Source organism: Poromitra crassiceps, assembly GCF_964638095.1.
Source record: "Poromitra crassiceps genome assembly, chromosome: 30".
In the NCBI taxonomy this organism is placed as follows: Eukaryota; Metazoa; Chordata; class Actinopteri; order Beryciformes; family Melamphaidae; genus Poromitra; species Poromitra crassiceps.
The window spans coordinates 2,649,684-2,673,712 of NC_139652.1; the positions used below are offsets into that span (position 1 = coordinate 2,649,684).

General features: G+C 44.2%; 1 protein-coding gene across 1 annotated transcript in view; it reads left to right on the forward strand.

Annotated features, from left to right (window-relative positions):
• Positions 1 to 24,029, forward strand: part of LOC310800658 (uncharacterized protein) — a gene marked incomplete at both ends in the record, with an annotated part of 118,526 nt that overhangs the window by 11,891 nt on the left and 82,606 nt on the right. The window contains one exon of the mRNA XM_083663278.1: positions 17,661 to 17,810. Within this exon, the coding sequence (XP_083519404.1) occupies positions 17,661 to 17,810 (150 nt within the window). The remainder of the gene's footprint in view (positions 1 to 17,660; positions 17,811 to 24,029) is intronic.

Sequence of the window (24,029 nt, forward strand, 5' to 3'; positions counted from 1 at the left end):
TGCAAGACCCTTCGGTGCATGGAGGCTCTAAGGCGCTATGGGTTGTCTCCCGGCCGCTCTCCTCCTTCGTCTTACCAGGCCCTCCCGGGGCAAAGGCATCCAGAGGCAGAGAGGACGCCTCAAGAAGGCCTGTGCGTTGCACGTCATTCGGCTGCGCCGAGCACCTCGCTCTAGCCTGAAAGACCCCAGGCCGCGCCGATATTTACACAGATTTTCAGGAGGCTGATCCGTAGCGTTTGTGGATTTCTCCCTCACAAGAGAGCCAGGCTGGGGTGCTAAACCCATCCCGTACCGGATGCCGTCTCTCCGACCGTCAACTGTCTCTCCAGCTTGTCACCAATCTATACCTGGTTGTCACCTAGTCTATTCCTAAGTGTCACTCGCCAGGGGGAGCCAGGATTCTATGTCACAAATACATACTTCAGCATGCGCTGGGACGCGTCATCAGTGATGTATATATATACAGGGCCTAAACCCGACATACAGGCCCCGTTTCAAAGTAGTCCGTGTACCTTTTACTGTGTGACATGTTCTTTCAAAGTAGTCCGTGTACCTTTTACTGTGTGACATGTTCTTTCAAAGTAGTCCGTGTACCTTTTACTGTGTGACATCTTCTTTCAAAGTAGTCCGTGTACCTTTTACTGTGTGACATCTTCTTTCAAAGTAGTCCGTGTACCTTTTACTGTGTGACATCTTCTTTCAAAGTAGTCCATGTACCTTTACTGTGTGACATCTTCTTTCAAAGTAGTCCGTGTACCTTTACTGTGTGACATCTTCTTTCAAAGTAGTCCATGTACCTTTACTGTGTGACATCTTCTTTCAAAGTAGTCCATGTACCTTTACTGTGTGACATCTTCTTTCAAAGTAGTCCGTGTACCTTTTACTGTGTGACATCTTCTTGTAAAGTAGTCCGTGTACCTTTTACTGTGTGACATCTTCTTTCAAAGTAGTCCATGTACCTTTTACTGTGTGACATCTTCTTTCAAAGTAGTCCATGTACCTTTACTGTGTGACATCTTCTTTCAAAGTAGTCCGTGTACCTTTTACTGTGTGACATCTTCTTTCAAAGTAGTCCGTGTACCTTTTACTGTGTGACATCTTCTTTCAAAGTAGTCTGTGTACCTTTTGCTGTGTGACATCTTCTTTCAAAGTAGTCCGTGTACCTTTTACTGTGTGACATCTTCTTTCAAAGTAGTCCGTGTACCTTTTACTGTGTGACATCTTCTTTCAAAGTAGTCCGTGTACCTTTACTGTGTGACATCTTCTTTCAAAGTAGTCCATGTACCTTTACTGTGTGACATCTTCTTTCAAAGTAGTCCGTGTACCTTTTACTGTGTGACATCTTCTTTCAAAGTAGTCCGTGTACCTTTTACTGTGTGACATCTTCTTTCAAAGTAGTCCGTGTACCTTTTGCTGTGTCACATCTTCTTTCAAAGTAGTCCATGTACCTTTACTGTGTGACATCTTCTTTCAAAGTAGTCCGTGTACCTTTTACTGTGTGACATCTTCTTTCAAAGTAGTCTGTGTACCTTTTACTGTGTGACATCTTCTTTCAAAGTAGTCCGTGTACCTTTTGCTGTGTGACATCTTCTTTCAAAGTAGTCCGTGTACCTTTTGCTGTGTGACATCTTCTTTCAAAGTAGTCCGTGTACCTTTTACTGTGTGACATCTTCTTTCAAAGTAGTCCGTGTACCTTTTGCTGTGTGACATCTTCTTTCAAAGTAGTCCATGTACCTTTTACTGTGTGACATCTTCTTTCAAAGTAGTCCGTGTACCTTTTGCTGTGTGACATCTTCTTTCAAAGTAGTCCGTGTACCTTTACTGTGTGACATCTTCTTTCAAAGTAGTCCGTGTACCTTTACTGTGTGACATCTTCTTTCAAAGTAGTCCGTGTACCTTTTACTGTGTGACATCTTCTTTCAAAGTAGTCCGTGTACCTTTTACTGTGTGACATCTTCTTTCAAAGTAGTCTGTGTACCTTTTCACCTCCATAAGTGACTCCACCACTTATCCGTCATAAAAACCATGAGCTTGCACAAGGGCGAGCGTTCCTGTCATCACGGCACCGCACAATTTATGCAGAGCTATTTTGGAGTCGAGCGTCTGTTTGAGAAGAGACATTACAAGGGTCACAACGTCCATTCATGGTGTCATGGTGCCTAAGAATAAAACAAGTGTGAAGGAGCGCTTGCTGGTGCATGGTGCAATATATATATGTATGTATATATATATATATATATATATATATAATGACAGAGACTCATTCAACATTCCACAAGACCAAATACAAAAAATCCTGCCAAATCCACTCTGGCTAGAGCTGACTAGAGAGCCTCGTCATGACATCACTGAATGTCTCAATGCTTTGCAACATGGCTACCCGGGGTAACATGCTTAGGCCATACATGTTAGTATAACTTTGCAAATAATCATGCAAAAAAAAAAAAAAAAAGTGTATGTAGATGCAAAGGATTGTGCAATTGGCTCATTATAACACGCATTCTGGGGAGAAAAAGGGGAAAAAACGCTATTTACGACATGTCCCTCGCTACTGTGCGCTCCCGTCTCCCTGCTCTGGCTGCAGCTGCAGTGAAGATAGTGGGGCTGCAGGAGCCTCTCCCCCCTGGAGGGGATGGGTTCTCTCCCTGTGGACCTGGTGCTCGCTGTGCACGTGCTGAATAGCGCTTTAGACATCTACTGCTGCTAACAGCTACTATGTTTTAGTTTCAGACAGACTTTGGATGCAGTTATTTTAGATACGAGAATGCTTCTCTCCATTCATCCAGCCACTCGGCTGTGCCATGCTTTGAGAAGTGGTCATCCCTGTTGTCATTGTGGAAAAAAGACAATATTTTGAAAAGTAGTATTTGGCGGCAGAGCGTTGTGGAACAAGACCAGCCTCCTCTCCCTTCCGTCCGAGGAGACTGGGGCCGCAGGTCTCCATAGTGGGATTGCGATGGGCGGCGCTTAGCGCCATGTGCCCTTGGAAAATAGTTTCCAACAATGCAACTTGCCGTTTTCAGCATGTAACAACGAGCTAGCGTGTAGGTTTCTGCCGTTAGCTTGCTAGCTAGTTAGCATTGTTGTTTTCACTGAGGCAGCAGGGCACTATTTACAGCGACACACAGGGAGGAGGGAGCGGAAGCCGCTCTGATTGACATGGTCGGAGCCAATGACAGAGCTTGTAATAAGCCGGGAGCGGACATCCGGCAGCGACTGAAACAGTCGCTCCAATGGGAGAGCAGAGTAGAGCAGGGGAGGGTTTATCCCAGTTATGGAGACCTGCGGCGCCAGACTCCTCGGACGGAAGGGAGAGGCGGCTGGCCAGCGAGACTACTTAGTTACTAACGTTACCGTAGGTTCTCGACAACTGTTGTGTGAAGTAGGATAACAAGCTAATTTTGTGGATGTATTTGCTTAAAAAATGACAATGTTTTACAATTTTGCATTATTATTTCAAAAGGTGGTGAGTACACGAGTCACAACATACATGTACGGAAGAGTGTTTTGGTGCTGTTGGAATGTGTATTTGGTGACTTAAAGGAACACTCCGCCCATTTTCAACCAGCTTTGTATCATTAGAACATCAATAGTATATCAGAAAACTGTAAACGGTTTTGAAGTCTGTCATTTAATTTGACAGTTATTGAGTGTTAAAGTGTGGACCAGTGACATCACTGGTCCACACTAACTCAAATGAATAACTCATTAACTCAAATCAACTCTCAATAACTGTCAAACTAGATGAATGATGAATCGTTTGACAGTTATTGAGAGTTGATTTGAGTTAATGAGTTATTCATTTGAGTTAGTGTGGACCAGTGATGTCACTGGTCCACACTTTAACACTCAATAACTGTCAAATTAAATGACAGACTTCAAAACTGTTTACAGTTTTCTGATATACTACTGATGTTCTAATGATACAAAGCTGGTTGAAAATGGGCAGAGTGTTCCTTTAAGGACTACCAGTCACTGTGCTAAGATAACCAGCAGGAGGGCGCGTCACTACTTTTCTACTGCATGCACAGAGAAGAGAAGAGGCTTGTCGTCTTACTCTCGGGAATATGGCAAAAATGTTGGCGTGTCCCTTTAAAGCCAGTGCGGTTGTTTCTTGTTGCTAAGCGACTGTTAACCTCTAATCATCTCCTCTGGTGCGTAACCTGAGCCCATAGATGTGGAGCAGTGATTTATGAGCCATCTCATTAACACTTGCTCAGGCTCTGGCTATCAGATCGCAGATGAATACTTTTGCTAACGCGTCATTTCGCTGTCAAGTATGAAAGCAGCGTTTTGCTTTGAAAGGCGAGTCTGTCCTTCAGTAAAGACGGCTTTTATTTTTCTTTTCTTTTCTTTCCTTCATCCTGTCACACGCTTTAGAAATGCACGACATTGTCGGGGGAGAAGCCTCTATGGATGACACACGGCTGTCAGATAGAAGTGGGCGAACACGACGCCGACGCTAACTGACGCCAACGCTAACTGCTCAGGCGTTGTCAGCCGCGCCGCCGACACAAATGAAGACGTTGTTTATCTACTCAAAGTCATCGGCGTCGTCCGTGACGACTTTGGCTGGTTTAAGAAGGGCTGAGCGTTATGGCCAAAGGCGTTTGGGGGGATTACTGTGTCTCTGTGATAAGCTTGACGATTCATTTTCTCGCCAAAACAACACAAGGGTCCCCAACTTTGACTGGAAATTAGACTCCAAATATATCATATATATATACATGTATGTATATATATATATATATATAGATATAGATATAGATATATATAGATATATACAGGTGATGTGTTTTCCAGGATTTTCCATGACCTTCCAGGCGTTGCCAGGACTTGATGACCTGCCCATGACCCCAGATCACAAGCCCCGCCATGCAAGTTGAAACTGTTCATGTAAAAGCTACAATATTGTCATAAATCTCCACAACCAGTCAACAGATGTCAACACTGGTGGGCTTTATGGAAAGAGCGTAACTCAAAGTGGTCAACAGTTATGGCAAATTGGTCATTCAGTGGCGTTTGACGTGCACATAACGGACGTAGCAGTGACAGCTAACAACAGCGAACAGCTCACTAACGTAGCTAACAGCCAGCTAACGCCAATGTCGTAGTCCAACTGCTAGTTGCATATCGGGGGGGCATAAATAAGATCCATGATTTACGCCAGTTTATATGATCTAATGCAGTGGTTCCAAAAACTGGGGTATGCGTACCCCTAGGGGTACATGGAGCTACTACAGGGGGTACTTGGGAGAAAGTAGAAAATGGAAAAATGTAAGAATAAATCATGAAAATGAATAAAATGTTAAAATGAATCTGCTCAAGAGGCACTAATTGCAACTCTTTCACTCAATTTCTTATTTTGTAATGTTATATTCTTCATTCATTGCATCATTATGATAGTTTTCTCCTGCAGTTTTCTAAGCAAAACGTTGTAGTTGGGTTGGATTCAGAAATCAGGGAAAGGAGGTGCTGAAGGCAACACAGTTTGAGAACCACTGATCTAATGTGAATTCCAACAAGGTTTCCCTTTAGGTGAAATCTTATAAACATGAAGCTCTTTCCTTGTATGTCTGTTGGTACATTTAATCTCTATTCATTTGAAACCACCGACTTTTAAACATGGCACTTGAACGTGAACGTTTTGGTAGCCTAAGTGACATTTCATCAACTCAATTATGCCTGTGGGAATAGCCCTTATTACAGAAGCTAAATCTGGGGGACAGTTTCATACATTTGGATTTAGAAAGGCTCACAGCTGATTAGTGTTGTTTGAAACCTAAAACTGACTTTTTTCCCCCTCGTCGACACAATGGCATTGCACATTAGCACAGCTATCCATCTCTTATGTGGTATTTAATGCATGATACATTTCTTCTTGCATCAGCTGTGTGAGTCAGACAGCCGTCAGATAGATATCACAGGACATGACTAGTCGCTGCTTGGCAATCATAAACAGGCAGCGGAAATGTTGAGAGCTAAATATTTTGAGGCCATAACCATTCAGTGTCAGGTGAGACGCAGACATTTAGAGCAGAGAAGAAGAGTGGAAGGAGGAGAGGAAACTAATGTAGGAAAAAAGTAAGACCAGAGATCGTCCATAGAGGGATGTCACGAGAACCGATACTTCGGTACTAAGTCGATGCCAACATTCAAAAAATGTGATGGTAATGACTTTTCTACAATACTCAAGGTACCGTAGATGCCAAGGACGCAAACGTGGTCGCTTCTTTTGGGCTGGAAAACAGCGGTTATCTGGCAACCAGCACGGGAGAACAGCATGGGGAATGGTGACGAACTATTCTGTCATCAAGTGGAGCCGCTGCAAAGACAGCTCCGCCTCGACTCGTTGACAAAAAGTAAGAAGTAAAAGTCGGGTATTGGGTAGCCCCGCTATGACTCTTCCGGGTATGACGTCATCGTCTCTACCCTACAAGAGTCCCGTCTCCGTACATAGACTTGCCTGCGACTCTCGCTCCCAAGCTGTCTAAATCAGCGATACGGACGTATTTACAAGTGTCACAGAAACATTTCAAAGACACCTACTTGGGAAGAAGGGTTCATAGCTTCTCGACGTCGGGGTTAGAAAGCTCGACGCTGCTCATAAATGCCTCCTTTCATACAGAGCATGTGCTGCTGATATAATTTTTTACCGAGCTTTGGACCAGAGTGGCGCTGTTGAGCTCTGTGATGGCTGGGAGCTCTAACCCGGAAAACATAGACCTCCAGCAGCGACCTTGAGCCATCTTGGGGCAACACAGCCTCTCTCTAATGCTGACATTAGTCTCATCAGAAACCACTTCCATCTGCATAGTTTAAATGAGTTTGCAGACGAGGAATAATTTGAAAACATTTGATTGATCTATTTACATCAGATGAACTCAGAAATAAACAAAAAGAAGCCATAAATACGTGGCGCCGTTCGGTTCTGGCCTGCCTGCCCGTGTCTGTTTTACGGGTATGAAACTCCTGCCTGGGGGTCTTGAGACAGAGGTAGGGGCGGGGAACTTCCAGGTTTGAGGGACAGTTCGAGGGCGAATGGAGTTAATCACAAGATCATTTGAATGCTTTTCCACTGGTTACATTTTTTTAAACCCACAGACAGACATGAAGGATGACCAATCACATTGATTTATGACCAAAAATAAAAATGAGAACAAATTGACATGCGAGGTCCCCACCTCGAAATAAGAGAGGCAGAGAGCGAGAGACTGAGACAGAGAGAGGGAGAGAGACACAAACAGAGAGGGGGGAGGGAGAGAGAGAGACAGAGGGAGAGAGTGAGTGAGTGAGTGAGTGAGTGAGTGAGTGAGTGTGTGTGTGTGTGTGAGAGAGAGTGAGTGAGTGTGTGTGTGTGTGTGTGTGTGTGTGTGAGAGAGTGAGTGAGTGAGTGAGTGAGTGAGTTTGTGTGAGTGAGTGAGTGAGTGTGAGTGAGTGTGTGTGAGTGAGTGAGTGAGTGAGTGAGTGAGTGTGTGTGTGTGTGTGTGTGAGTGAGTGAGTGAGTGAGTGTGTGTGTGTGAGTGAGTGAGTGAGTGAGTGAGTGAGTGTGTGTGTGTGTGTGTGTGAGTGAGTGAGTGAGTGAGTGTGTGAGTGAGTGTGTGAGTGAGTGAGTGAGTGAGTGAGTGAGTGAGTGAGTGAGTGTGTGTGTGTGTGTGTGAGTGAGTGAGTGAGTGAGTGAGTGAGTGAGTGAGTGAGTGTGTGTGTGTGTGTGTGTGTGTGTGAGTGAGTGAATGAAAGTGTGTGGAGTGAGAGATGAAAGCCTGTGGCGTGTATTCAGTCCCTGTTTGGTTTGTGTGAGCGGCTGCCCCCTCGCATGCTGATCAGCTGCCATCAATGGACCCATGCACCCCCCCCCCCCCCCCCCCCCCGTGTGTGTGTGTGTGTGTGTGTGTGTGTTGTTTTCAGAACGGGGCTTCTCTGGGGTCAAGGTGGGGCGACGTGGACAAAAACAAGCAACACTCCAGACGTTTGTTAAAGGAGAATTTCGTTTTTTTTTAACCTTCGTTATTTCGAATCCCACATAGGTTACGCCAAACCCCACATAGGTTGCGCTAAAACCACCACCGCAAAGCGTCCTCCTGTACTTGGCCAGTTGGCAGGAAAGTATCGCGGGACTTCACGAGACTTGGTGACCGAGATCACGTTTGAGGTAATTTGATCCCTGTGCGACTGCAGGAAACAGCCTTTGGCGAAATATCACTGTGGTGGTTCTTGTGGGATCAGATTATGACGATATTTGGCGAAAACGGGAATAAAAATAGCTATTTAGATGCAGGAAAGACAGGCTCACACTTGGCCCCAAGTCAGCTCCATTTTACAACTGACTTGGACGCTATTGATGTCAAAACAACGCTAGGACGGCCAGAAACGCCGCGGACATCGCCTGGTGAGTGGCCAAATCATAATTAATGCCAGGAGATGGGTCCAGGTTAAAAAAAAACGAAATTCTCCTTTAAGCTTTTAATCGAAGCGAAGGGCTATAAATAAATACAACAAATTGGTAAATTGAATCATGTGCTCTTCTCCCAGTCTCGCTAAGGGAACAGGAACTGAGACGGTAAAACAAGAACAAAACTAAAATATAGCCGCAAACGGCCACTACAGGGGTTCAAGCCTTTTCCCAACAGCAATGACATCACAAAAAAGTGCCAGTGGTTCTGGTACATGGTCCAAATAGATCCCTCGGTATATCTGCCCAGTTTCGCGATCTTTGAACCAACGGCTGTGGAGTTACGGCCGCTAATTGTGTTAGGCCACGCCCACTTTTGGCATCTGTGGCGCCCCCTTTTGCCCAAATGGCACAATAGCATGTCAGAAATGCCATTCCAGATGAGGCCGAGAAGTTTGCGACCGGCTGTGTGAATGGAATTGATTTGCCGCTATGACATGGTTACGCCATAGACCCCGCCCACTTTCACCAATCATGACAAAACTTCTGATTTTGACGAGTACATCCCCCTTGATATATCTGCCAAGTTTCGCAATCATTTGTTGAGCAGGTTCACCTGAACAAAAAAACAACGATGACGTTAATAAACCAGTACAAAAACAATATAGGGTTTCAGGCCCTTCGGTGCTTCAACCACTAATTTATATCGACCAAATGAAACAGATTGTCAGATATGAGCCTCCTCCATTGAAATGCAAAAATGTGAATTGATATTTTAGATGTAGAAACGTCAGTGCACTCACTCATTTCATTTCCCTAGAGGATAAAGCAGGTTGAGGCTGGCGGTGATTTGGAGAGAAAACAAGATGGCAGAGTTGAATAAACAGTTGGAGAATGAGCGGTGAGCGGAGCGGAGCGGAGAGGGATCAGGAGAGAGAACAGAGAGACTCGCCTCTTCAAAATCTACCAATACTCAGTGAAGCGCTCCAGTAGCTCAGCCTCTCTGAAATAGATTGGATTGAAAGTACTTTTTGGTTTTTATGATGAGATTTGCTGCAAACTTTCTCTTTTCTCTCTCTCTCTCTCTTTTTTTTTTTTACAGTTTAGCTTTGATTTAGATGTTGCATTTCTTCTGCTTTGTTAGAAGGACAGTATGAGCCTTGAAACAGCTACATGTGTCTGCAACTGAGTCTGAAATGCAGTCTGCATTGGACTAATGTAAGGATCAACTTTATGTATTTGCCACTTTTCAAAGCGAGGTTACAAAGAGCTTTACAAAATGAGATAAAATCACCAATGGAGTTCAAAAAGGGTAATAAAAATCAGGACTAAAGAATTGTAAAACGAATAAGAGAATGAAACAAGGCAAAATTAGAAAATAAAATAATAAAATTGTCGAGTTATTTGCTGTAATTGAGAAGATTTTAGGTGATTTGAATGCTTTGTGAATGTATAGTAAAAATTACAGTGCAAATTGCCTCCCGTACTTTGGTGAAGACAGTTATCCAGATGATAATAATAATGATAATAACAATAATATCAATAACAATAATAATACATTATGCTGAATCAAACTCTAGGTCATTTCAGACATGATTTCTTTTGACATTAGATTTATTTGAGGGGGACTGGGTGCTTGCTCCAGCAAAAGACTTGGGAAGGGGCGGTATAGCTGGGGGTCTTCGAAGGTCTTCCACCACCAGCCCCCACCATCCAAACCCTAACCCCAACCAAGTGGCTACCAGTGCCTAAACCTAACCCCCACCCATGCCTACCCCTAACCTGGAAGACCCTTCCCTAGTGCCTATGTTTGGCTTTGATGCCGACAACCAGGGTTCGATCCCCAGTGTTTTCAAAGTACATTTATTTTTACCGTAAGCCACATTTACATTTTTAACTGTTTTTTTTACGTACTGTAACCATGACCAAACCATTCATCCTTTCCGAGTAAAATAATAGACCTACAGTACATAAAACAAAATATAGAACAGCTGCTCTATGAATATAGACCTGATAATTATTATTCTTGATTCATCAAAAGATGAAATATATTTCCAAACAACAGTCAAGCTTTACATCTTTTTCTAAATCTAATTTGAAATGGGTTCTGTGATTGGTGTCACAAAATAATCAACCTGAATCTAAATCAGAACATAGCCACGTCTTGTGCTCAAGGATCAACCCATTTTCATCAACTCACTTTCAGGAACTTAACGGAATTTCATCACGTCTAAGTTGTTGTGTTCCGAAATGATAAAATGAGAGCGTACAGTTATTGAGGTGGATCCAGTGCGATGCTAAGCAATTGAAACCAGATTTGATTTCATGGAGAAAATGGAACACAACATGAAAACAATATTAACCACTCGCCACGACTTTATTCCCAATTTAATTTCTAGTTGGCAAATACATCCAAATGAGCAGCGACAGTCACAGTCAATACTCCTATTGATAATGCGGTACAGTATCTGAACCCTAATCTGTCTCCATACAGGCTTTTGATTGAACAATTATTTCCCCCCAACAATCCCCCATCGCCTCCCAGGCATCTTCATGTGGCCGTGGTTAGTGTGACACCTCATGCTGTATCAAGCCTAATGTGTATTTATAGCCTGCATAGCTGTCCCACAGCAGAGCTAAGAGCATCCATGCTGCAAACTCACCCTGCAGAAAAGAGACACATTTTTATTCCAAATTGAGATCCACCATTTGGAGGAGGGGAAAACACAACACCTATACTCTTATTATATTATTATAATGTTAGTAGCACAAAAATAAACACATCCCAATTTCCCCCCGGGGATCATTAAAGTCTTTCTGACTGTACTTTTTAAAGGACAGCAACATTGAATGTTAAACCTAAGGTAATGATGATCACCCCCCCCCCCCATGCATATTAATTAGGGGTGTCACGATACACTCAGTTCACGATACGATACGTATCACGATACTGGGTTCACGATAACGATACGATACGATTTTAACAATATTTTTTTAAACTTGAATAATGACAATATATGACTGGAAAAGTAGTATTTTATTTGAAATGCACAAATACAAAACATGCTGTTGTGGGAAATTGTTATTACAATAACAACTAGAAAAAACATGAGATTGGAGATAAGGCTTATCTTGAAATAGAATGAGTTACACCGTCACTTAGATTTACTTTGAACTAAAAGGTTTCTCAGCAGTATAAATTCTCATTATGCATCTTCAGTTTTTCTTCAAACTCAAACAACAAGACTTTTCTTAGTCTATTTTTTATGCATCTTCAGTTTTTCCTGTCAAGTAAACAGTTTTGCTAGAAACTCAATTGAATGGTTTCTCTCCTGTATAACTTCTCATGTGTCTCTTCAGAGACTTGTTCAACTGAACTACTTTCCACACATTGAACTTCAACAAACAAAGACGTTTCTTTGTCTACTTTTGAAAAAAAAAAAAAAAATTTTTTTTTTTTTTTTTTTTTTTTCACGATATGAGATTTCATCTCAACGATACATATCGTGACGTTTTACTATCGCGAAATTTCGTGGGACAATATATTGTGACACCCCTAATATTAATGGATGCCTGTGTGTGTGTGTGTGTGTGTGTGTGTGTGTGTGTGTGTGTGTGTGTGTGTGTGTGTGTGTGTGTGTGTGTGTGTGTGGGGCTGTGTGTTGGCGGGGTGGGGGTGGGGGGGTCTTTATTGATCAACAAATTCGCAAAATTGACAATTGGATGAATCAAACCCGGGTACGGCAACCATTTTAGGGCATCCTCCTCTGTCAGAGTAAGCGTTGTCAGTTGTCATGTCTCCTACTAAACCATGTCGAGTGTGCTCTGAAACACCTTCAGTTCTCACACGAAAACGTTGTCATTCTTCCTGCATTACTGTTTCACTCCTCACGCGTCAGTCATCGCACAATACGGCGTCACTCGTCAATCATCAGTCCTCACTCGTCAGGCATCACTCCTCACATCTCACACGAAAACGTTGTCGATCCTCCTGCCTCACTTATCACTCAAACTAGCTGTCAGGCATCACTCCTCACGTCTCACACAAAAACGTTGTTGATCCTCCTGCAGACTAGCTGTCAGGCATCACTCAAACTAGCTGTCAGTCATCACATGAAAATGCTGTCATTCGTTGTTTTTGGTTGTTCTTCCGTGTGAAGTCGCTTCCGTGTGAACCGAAAGTGAAGTTGTAAGAAATTGTTGCTCATTTCACAGAGGCATTCTTGCGGTTTCCCCATTCTAGTGTTTTGAGTCTGCCAGATGTTTCTGTCCACACACCGATTTGGTCAATCACTCTTTTTTGGCTCCATGGTTAGACAAAAACTACCATGCCTGGAGTGAGAAAGGGCTAGTTTCTCAAAGACCTATACATAGATGGCCATTTTGCATCCTTTGATCTACTGACGACAAGGGAGTTTGGGTTGGCCGGCACAAACTGGCTCAGACTTCTGCAAATCAGAAATTATGTTCGATCCAAGATTCACACCTCTGAAGCGCTCCCAAATGAACATGCTTTTTTTGTATGTATTGCTGAGCCCTCCTCACTCCAAGCATCTTATCTCAAGATTTGTATGTCTGTTTAACAACGGGAAACAACCTGTGCCTGAGCCTGTAAAAAAATGAAAATAAAATATTGGGAAAAAAGTCATTTGAAAAATATGCATAAACAAGCTGTTAGCAAAATGTTTATTAGAAAGTAGATACAATGCATTGAAGACATCTGTAACCTTAATAATCTGACAATCCGAGGATCAACAGTTATGTTATAGAAAACGTGCATGTATATTCATGCTCTGAGCTGAAATGGAGCCTAATGTTGACATCTGCATCTGCAACACTGTGTTAGATGATTGGTTCAGCAGCAAAGCGAGCGAAGGAGATGGCTTGCACTGATTGGCTATTGATAGCGTGTCAAAGTGGGGATAACGGTGATTGATTGCATAGAGGAGTATGAATGAACGTGGACGTGAGGATTGGAATCAGTCAAGAACGTCACTTGAGGAAGTGGTGGAGTATTCCCTCAGTGCTGTGAGAGGGTTGCAGCCAGTCTCTGCAGCCTGACCCACTCACTGCTTTACAATCACTCTCCTGACACACACGCACGCGCGTGCACACACACGCACGCACACACGCACGCACGCACACACACACACACATGCACGCACGCACGCACACACACACATGCACGCACGCACGTGCGCACTCACACACACGCACGCGCGCACTCACACGCACGCTCACACACACACACACACACACACACACACACACACACACACATGCACGCACGCACGCACACACACACACGCACGCACACACACACACACACACATGCACGCACGCACGTGCGCACTCACACACACGCACGCGCGCACTCACACGCACGCTCACACACACACACACACACACACACACACACACACACACACACACACACACACACACACACAGCCATTACTCTGATGCTTCCTTCAGTACACTTAATTAACTCCCACATCCTCCACACAGTGACCAGGGCCAGATTCAATCAGTGTGTGTGTGTGTGTGTGTGTGTGTGTGTGTGTGTGTGTGTGTGTGTGTGTGTGTGTCCCCCTGCCGTTTATAGTTCCCACATGATGTCATTTTGGGGGTCAGTGGAAATAGACCTATTCTGTCGTCTCTGTATGAGGATGTGTTGGGATTCCGATGTTACACTTGTTAGATAACAAAAAAGAGAGTCGTTTAAAAATAAATCAGCAGCATGACTAGCTTCTATATACAGTAGCTGCTGTATTGTATTGTCAGGACCATAAACCAGATGATGTTTGCAACAGAGTATTTTCCATAGTCTCTCTCTGGACTTTGATCTGAATACTACTTTTGTCCGGATGATGAAGGTCAGGCCATTGAAAATGGATTACAGTTTTTACAGCATGACAAACGACGTGGAAGAGTTCACATGCACACGATGCCTTCAATGGTTCTGTTGTGGATGAATACAATAACCTGATTTTTGGACTCATTTTGAGCTAAATTATGTTACGTGTATGTTAAGTGTATCCAATGCCTTTTCTCCCTGACTGAGTACCCATTTACTTGTAATCACCTCAAGGTGCTCAGCCAGGTTATGTCCTCTTCCCTCATTGGATGAGTGATTGATGGAGGCACATCTCATATGTAGATGGTGATATGTGCCACCCATAACACTTGATGAAGGTCTGTCGACCGTTTGAAACGTCTGTTCATTCAATAAATATATATTCTCCAGAGAAGGTGAGACAGTGTGCGGGGGTTCCTGTTCCATGAGCTAAATTATGTTGTAATTTATTCATTTATTTATTTATTTGTATATTTGCATATTTTTATTTTATTTCTCTGCTTTTTGAATATACAGTGTCATTGTCAGTGTTTTTTTGGAAAAGTGTTTTGAGCAAATTTAGAGGTTTTGAGATGTGACAGATCTGACAGAGGAAGCTGGTTCCAGAGATGTGGAGCACGGTAAGAAAATGCTCTGCTACCCGCTGATGTTTTCTTAATTTTAGGGACGGTAAGATAATTACCGTCCTGTGAGCGGAGAGTACACGTGGGAACATAAGGGATGATTAGCTCAGATAAGTACGGGGGTGCGAGCCCGTGTAAAGATTTATAGGTTAACAGAAGCACCTTAAAGTCTTAAGACCGGAGTTATATGATCAAACTTCTTAGTTCTAGTTAGAATTCTAGCAGCGGCGTTTTGCACGAGTTGTTTATTTGTGCTACAAAGTGGAAGGCCAGAGAATAAGACATTACAGTAGTCGAGTCTAGATGAAACAAAGGCGTGTATTAAGGTTTCGGCATCTGTTGCTTTTAGCAAGGGACGGATCTTTGAGATATTGCGAAGATGAAAAATGCTATCTTACTGATTTCCTTAATGTGAGCATCGCATCAAAGAGAAGGTAACGCCAAGGTTTTTCACCATTGAGTTTGGAGTCATTAAGCAGCTCTCAATATTTAGACTAAGATCAGCGAGAAGTGGTAGTTGGGTTTTTGGGCTGACAACTAGTATTCTATGGCTAATTTAGTCGCAAGAAGTTTTGAGACATCCAATCTGTAATGCTTCCCACACACTAGAGGATAAAAGGCCCGATTTAATGCCCAATTCCCCTCGGGGGGGCGTGGCCCGATTCGAGGCTAGTCTCAACCGATTTTTTGTCGAAATAATTGTCAAGTGTGTGGTGTCAATAAGATTATTGATTGAATCGGAGCCGGCCCGATCTCGAATCAAGCATATCAAACATGTTTGATATTTACGATGGCTGTCTCCCGACGGAACCCGCAATAGCCAATGAGAGCGAGCAGACCGGGACGCGTCGACGCGTCATACCCGGATGTTAATGCAGCGCTCACAACAAACGAGCAACAGCAGTGCCATGTAGCTCCTCTCTCCCCAGCATCCTCACAGCAGCTTCAAACAGGGTGGACAGCGGCGGATGGCTCTCCAAACATGTGCCGAGCGGTTTGTTTGCTTCAAGGGAGCGGATATGCTGTAATATGAGCTCTCAGACAGGACGTTGTTTTAGCTCATTTTGCGAGTGTCCGCCTGCTTGTAGTGGACCCGCCGCTCGGTGCATGTTTAGAGAGCTATCTGCTGTTGTCTGTGGGGAAAAAATAGCGGTTTTGTGGGATATAAACAGCCTACAGTCTAGTTGCTGGAATCGCTTTGAGTCTGTACTTCAAACGGCTGGTGTGTGGTCTCGCAGTCTGGCCGAATCGTCTAGTGTGTGCGTTCAGGCGATTTTAATGTTAAAATCTGATGAAATTGTCCTTATGTCTGTGGTCTCTCATGTTTTTAAAATCAGTTAAGATTTGAAAATCCTCTAGTGTGTAGGCAGCATAACAGCAGTTAAGCAGGATTTAAGATTTGCAAGTTGAGAGCGATCGTCTGGTCTAATTGGTATATAAATTTGAGTGTCATCGGCATACCAGTGGAAATTAATACCATACGGAACATTTTGCCAAGAGGCAGTAAACACCAAAGAGTAGGGGACCCAGGACTGATCCCTCCGGTACACCAAACTCCACTAAGGAGAATGTGGACATAATATTTTTTATATGAGACACAATGTGTTCTGTAAGACAAATGCAATTTTAGCCAGGATAGGACGGTCTCCCCGGATACCTACATGTACGTACTAGTTAGATAAGCGGTTTATGAGGATGTTATGATCGACTGTATCGAAGGCCGCGCTTACAGTAAGTCTAATAGAATGTATCATGCAACTTATCACTGTACATATTTTATTACTCTGTCACTTATATGCAAAACCAAACAGCAAACTTAGGCTCCCTCACTTAGCTGTCAATAATGTTTATATCTGTGTATACTGTTCATATCTGTTAATATTGTCTATAACTGTTAATATCTTAATCCTTTTATAATATTTAATAATATCCTTAGATTATTTATATCTTATTTGTTTGTGTCTCGTATATATTTGTTCTGATCAATGTTACATGAGCACCAACCCACACCAACACAAATTCCTAGTATGTGAAAACATACCTTGGCAAATAAAATAATGTTGATTCTGATTCTGGTTTGTGATATCATCAGTGATGTCATAAGAGCAAGTGAGAAGATAATCACAGCAGTGCCAATATTAGACAACAACATCACGACCTCGAGTGTGATATTGCTTTTATACAACAGTTCTATTAAACAAAGCTGATTAAAAAAATGACAAAAAGCTGAGAAAATATATGATTTCTGTATTTATTCCTCCGCCAAAAAAATAGTCCCCTCAGCTTTCTGCTTTGCTGAAATGTAGCCTAATCAGCCTAATTAACTGCAGGCTGTCTACTTTACTACTGTCTACTCTACAGCTGTGAAGCGTTTTGTTGATTAGGGCAGCTGTGAAGCGGAGTGATCTACACACAGTGAAGCGCCAGTGCATTATCATTAAATAACGGCACTCGTAGGATCCCTCTTGTCCAATCAAATTGGTCGGCCGGAACTACCTGTTGTATAAATATATATATAGTGTAAGAACTCTTATGGGTCTGGCGATGAGACTAGGTAAACACAGGTGCAACCAAATCATTAACGAGGGCCCCAGCACTGGAACACCTAAATGGAATGGAAGTTGGAAAGCCTTCAAATGTTTTGGTTGCACCTGTGTTTACCCTGCCTTTTAGACACAGAATGGATGCTGTGAAAATGGTCAATTCCTGTCTTTCTCGCCCGCCAAACTGTGCCAATGATCTGTACAGTATGTCCATGAGTGAGTGACATGACTCCCTCATCTTTCAGGTCAGCTGGCAGCGGGGACGTGTGAGATCGTCACTCTGGACCGGGACAGCAGCCAGCCCAGGAGGACCATCGCCCGGCAGACAGCCCGCTGTGCCTGCAAGAAGGGACAGATCGCAGGCACCACGCGAGCACGGCCGGCCTGCGTGGAGGGTAAGACACACCAGATCTCTCCAGCCTGTTGGTGTGAGAGAGTGTGAGAACATACGTAAGGGCTACAGAAGTTGTTCTGGTCTGCCATCTTGAAGACAGTCCCAAAGCTCTAATTCCTTCTCCAAGGAGTGAGGACAGATCTCTGAGGAGCTATGAGTGAGGATACATGAGAGCAGAATCCCCGGAAGCAAATTTTCCTAACTTCAGGGAGGCAGGGGGATTTCCTAACTTCAGGGTGGCAGGGGGATTTCCTAACTTCAGGGTGGCAGGGGGATTTCCTAACTTCAGGGTGGCAGGGGGATTTCCTAACTTCAGGGTGGCAGGGGGATTTCCTAACTTCAGGGTGGCAGGGGGATTTCCTAACTTCAGGGTGGCAGGAGGATTTCCTAACTTCAGGGAGGCAGGGGGATTTCCTAACTGCAGGGAGGCAGGGGGATTTCCTAACTGCAGTGTGGCAGGGGGATTTCCTAACTTCAGGGAGGCAGGGGGATTTCCTAACTGCAGGGTGGCAGGGGGATTTCCTAACTTCAGGGAGGCAGGGGGATTTCCTAACTGCAGGGTGGCAGGGGGATTTCCTAACTTCAGGGAGGCAGGGGGATTTCCTAACTGCAGTGTGGCAGGGGGATTTCCTAACTTCAGGGAGGCAGGGGGATTTCCTAACTTCAGGGAGGCAGGGGGATTTCCTAACTTCAGGGAGGCAGGGGGATTTCCTAACTTCAGGGAGGCAGGAGAATTTCCTAACTTCAGGGTGGCAGGGGGATTTCCTAACTGCAGGGTGGCAGGGGGATTTCCTAACTTCAGGGAGGCAGGGGGATTTCCTAACTTCAGGGAGGCAGGGGGATTTCCTAACTGCAGGGTGGCAGGGAGATTTCCTAACTTCAGGGAGGCAGGGGGATTTCCTAAATGCAGGGTGGCAGGGGGATTTCCTAAATGCAGGGTGGCAGGGGGATTTCCTAACTGCAGGGTGGCAGGGGAATTTCCTAAATGCAGGTTGGCAGGGGAATGTCCTAACTGCAGGGTTGCACGGGAACTTCCTAACTGCAGGGTTGCAGGGGAACTTTCTAACTGCAGGGTGGCAGGGGAATTTCCTAACTGCAGGGTTGCAGAGGAATTCCTAAATACAGGGTTGCAGGTGAATTTCCTAAATGCAGGGTTGCAGGGGGAATCATCAAGAATACAGCTGTACGGCATTACGTTAATTACTTCGCCCCTCAGTTTGTCGCCAAACTGTTGCACTAGAAGTTATAAATCAGAAAGACTACATACAACACTGTCGCCTAAGTGACGTCACTTTCTCTACCGGCAAAGCTAAAGACCGGCGACATGCCACGAGCTTCCACGAGCTATGTAGTTTTTATACTAAACTAACCCCTACGTTTCAGTTTGATGGCAAACCGCGTCATTTCTTGACATGCAAAGTTACGTTTTAAATTTACAAAATTAGCGCTGGCACCCCGTGGCACAATTCAAACGGGATCAAAAAGCGTATTCCCTTATTCTCCGTCCACCGCCATTCATATTTTTCGCAGCGCTGGTACAGGGAGAAAGCAGGAAGTGACGTTTCACTTTGGCTCTCTATAGGTTTTCTTTTGCCACTCTGCTCATCAGTAGCCTATGTTTCTCAAATTTCAGATGCAGAGAATTTTCTTTAATGTTAGAGGATAAGCAAAAATATAAGAAAATTGTATTCTATTGTAACACAAACACTGCCAATCATAAGTTTGCATACTCCACAGTGTTCTTTACTTGTACTTGTTTTCCACAATTTAGACCAATTATAAAGACATCAAAACTAAGGAATTATGCAGCAACCAAAAAAAGCGTTAAACCACAACAAAAAGTGTGGTTTTATTACGATCTTGTATTTTAGATTCTTTAACGTAGGCGCCATTTGCCTTGAAGAAATGCATACATACATGAACAACTTCACTGTTTATACTGGATTTGTCTAAGAAACGAATTGCAAGCGTTTAAGCAGAAGCCTTTTAGATGAAAATGTCTTAGAGAATGAAAAATGTAGTACATTCAATCAGGTGAGTCCATAACCTGCATGTAGTGTAACTGATGGCTGAAAGATAGCACTTTATACTTTAATTTCCCAAGGAGTTCCTTCTGTGGATGGAGTCAAATGTCAATACCCATATAACCCATTCTCATTCACATATCTTGAGGTGAGAGGTCAAGGGACCTCTTTGAAAACTCGCCAAAATTTAGCCTAACTTTTGAGTGTTATTTAGCCCCCTTCCCGACATGCTAGCTTTAATTAAAAATGAGCCCCCCGCCACAGCCTCTGAAAGACAGTAATATCGGGGACACGTTTTTTGTTTTTGTCAAGTCCATGACATCCAAAACAAACGCAGCAGGGGCTCCAAATTGGTCAGCCATGATCTAAAGCACAAACAGATATTCACTCTTCTCTGCATGCTTTTTTAACTAATTTATTTTTAATTTCTGCACCCATCTGTAGCCCTGCTGGTAAGCAAACACAAACAGAGAGGCTGAGCAGCTCAGTTTGTCAGAAGCCAATTTTTTGCCCCCAAACCCGCAGCTTCATCTGGACTCCATCTTCTCAAAGGTGGATCACAGCGTCCCACATGGGAACGGACGGTAGAGAGTTGCATTGCATTTCATCACCTGCTGTCGTGTGTGTGTGTGTGTGTGTGTGTGTGTGTGTGTGTGTGTGTGTGTGTGTGTGTGTGTGTGTGTGTGTGTGTGTGTGTGTGTGTGTGCCATCTGGAGACGACTGCAAACAGCTGGGAGAGACAGAGCCCTCTCTGTGGGGATTGGCTCATCAAAATTTCAGAGGTTGCAAACAAATGTTTTGTTGAGTTAAAGTAGCCTACTTGCTCTCCTGCACACTTTCTTACAGAGGTTCGGATGACGAAAGTGAATGTGGAACAGATTGCTCAGATTTGAAAAAAGGTTAATATTTTCTAAAGCTGTGTTCACACCGAGATATTTATTTTTCGCTCTGTCGCTTGATTCAACCCTTTGGAATCGCTCTGTCGCTCTGTTTAAATCGCTCATCAACAGGCACACGAATTGACGGACATGTGGGGGCTATAACGTTAACGCAATGTCATGATGTTTGTCCACTACGAGGCACCGTCATTGTTTACAAGCTAAAGCCTATCAGCGTGCTCCCAACGCGAGCTGCATACCGGTAGTACAGACTTCACTTCATGTCAGCTGTCAGCCTGTCAATGCGGTTTGTTGCCACACAATAAACCAGCGGTTTGTTCCAAGCCAGTGGGATCCTTGACTCGCTCTCACACGGCAGCCAATCAGCGTTGAACAGCGAGCGACTGATGCCAGCGTAATTTCGCTCGAGTTGGGATATTTCATCTCGAGCGACGAGCGTATTTTCTCCCTATCGCTCTGTCTCTGTCGCTCGGACGCCCAGCGATTTTTCTCCCGGGCGAATATACGCTCAATCGCTCGTTTGCATTGACTTTGTATGTAAACTCGATGCCAGCGAAAAACTTGAATAGGTCGGTGTGAACGCAGCTTAACTGCAATGACTACTACCTTTACATAATATACTAATATCCCACTGTTATTCCTAATATGACAATATTCCGAATTTGATACGGGTCATGTAAACAACATATTCCAAATTAGGCCTTATTCCAAATGTACACAAATGTAGCATTTTCCAATTAAGACGTGAGATAATTATGTTTTAGGCGCATTCTTTGGACATGTATACATCGCATTGGAAATATGCTCAATGGAGGTTTTTACCACAGTTTGCAACACACGGCCTTGCCTGTTTACGGTCAGCTACTGTATGTGCGTTGTAAACAAACGACCAGAGATGCATGCCCAAAAGAAAAGCCCACATTTCTAGTTAGCTAACCTTAACATTAGCTAATGTTAGCCTACGTTAGCAGTTGGGCAGACAGGCTGCGCGTGCTACGTTAACTTGGTTCATAGTACAACCGGTGCTGGAATAAAACACATTTTACCAACTTACCACTTAAGGCCTACTTCCTTGCTCACTTCCAAATCCCAAATCCGATATCCCATGAGACTGATGTGGTACAGCCAGGGAGCACACACACACACACACACACACACACACACACACACACACACACACACACACACACACACACACACACAGACAGCCACTCTGTTTGCGAGGCTAGCTAGTTTGTTTTCTCAGAGGTGGAGTGTTTCAGGGATGCGGCTCTTAACCGTGGTATACGGTCATCACGGCTGTGACCCAATCAGATGATTTTTATATAACTCCCCCTTAGAGTAAAATAAAGTAAAAATAGAGTAAAATAGTTGATAGAAAATACTGTTTTGGGGGTTATTGAGGGTTCGTCTGTCCAGTGATCGCTCAGCTGGCCGATCACGGACCAATAGCAGGGCGGAGCTGCGTCTCTGGAAAAACACCTGGTCTCATGTCGCACGAGCTGCGCAAGAACCCCAAGATGGCGACGGCCACTCTAGGCTTCAAAACAGAAGTCTAAAAACCGATGGGTGACATCACGCTGACTTTGTCCATATTTTTTAGACGGTCTATGGGGAGGATATTTTAGGCGGCGGCAGACTTGTTTGCTGTTGTGAGAATGTGTGCTGATTGCGGTGACCTGCTTCTCCCATCGCCCGCTGTCTGTCTGCCACCATACTTTTGAAATGTCTCTGAGAGTGAAAAGTAAATCCTTTGTAAGCCCTTTTCCAACAAGTTTCACTGCACAAGATGACCACCAGGGGGTTGCAATTATTCATAGATAGAAGAGGCTACACAAGCACATCCATCCTGCCTCTACCCTCATTAATACGGCAGGCATTTCTGTTTTAACATACACTCTGTCTCAGCCGATTAGCTACTGTATGCCTTGTCACTTCCAACAGTCCAGAACTTTTTCTACTCTTGAGTATGGAGCCAAAGTGCAGCAGTATAGTTCAGCAAGTAGGCAGTAAAAAGTGTGTGGGATTTCACCAGTGTCTGGTCCATATCTCTCTGTGACCTTTACATAACCGCTGTGCTGCTGCTTATTGGTATTTATGTCAGCTTGTATCTGTGGAGGGACACTCGCTCTCTTTCACCCCCTCTCCAGAAATATACCGGCGCTCGCCACGCGGCTTAGACCTTAGCCCGCTGGAGTTGAAAGGCTAAATGAGATTTCAATCTTTCTTTCTTTCTTTCTTTCTTTCTTTATTTCTTTCTTTCTTTCTTCCTTCCTTTATTTATGTATTTATGTATTTATTTATCTCTCGGATCACAGAGCTCCCGGGCTGTTTGGCTTGAATACCTCGGTTCACTTTGTTGTCAATGCCCCGCCGCGTACCTCTGGTAAGGTCATGCTCTGAACAGGAGAATCCACATCTCCCCGGCAGTCAGATGCAGAGGTACAGACGTGCTCTCAGCATCCCTTCACGTGTGCTTCAGGAAGACACTGAACTCCTGCCTGCTTTGAGGTTTGAGACGCACTCCCTTCATGTGTCCTTCAGGAAGACACTGAACTCCTGCCTGCTTTGAGGTTTGAGACACGCTGCCTTCATGTGTCCTTCAGGAAGACACTGAACTCCTGCCTGCTTTGAGGTTTGAGACACGCTGCCTTCATGTGTCCTTCAGGAAGACACTGAACTCCTGCCTGCTTTGAGGTTTGAGACACGCTCCCTTCATGTGTCCTTCAGGAAGACACTGAACTCCTGCCTGCTTTGAGGTTTGAGACACGCTCCCTTCATGTGTCCTTCAGGAAGACACTGAACTCCTGCCTGCTTTGAGGTTTGAGACACACTCCCTTCATGTGTCCTTCAGGAAGACACTGAACTCCTGCCTGCTTTGAGGTTTGAGACGCACTCCTTCATGTGTCCTTCAGGAAGACACTGAACTCCTGCCTGCTTTGAGGTTTGAGACGTGCTCCCTTCATGTGTCCTTCAGGAAGACACTGAACTCCTGCCTGCTTTGAGGTTTGAGACACGCCCTCCTTCATGTGTCCTTCAGGAAGACACTGAACTCCTGCCTGCTTTGAGGTTTGAGACGTGCTCCCTTCATGTGTCCTTCAGGAAGACACTGAACTCCTGCCTGCTTTGAGGTTTGAGACGCGCTCCCTTCATGTGTCCTTCAGGAAGACACTGAACTCCTGCCTGCTTTGAGGTTTGAGACGCGCTCCCTTCATGTGTCCTTCAGGAAGACACTGAACTCCTGCCTGCTTTGAGGTTTGAGACACGCTGCCTTCATGTGTCCTTCAGGAAGACACT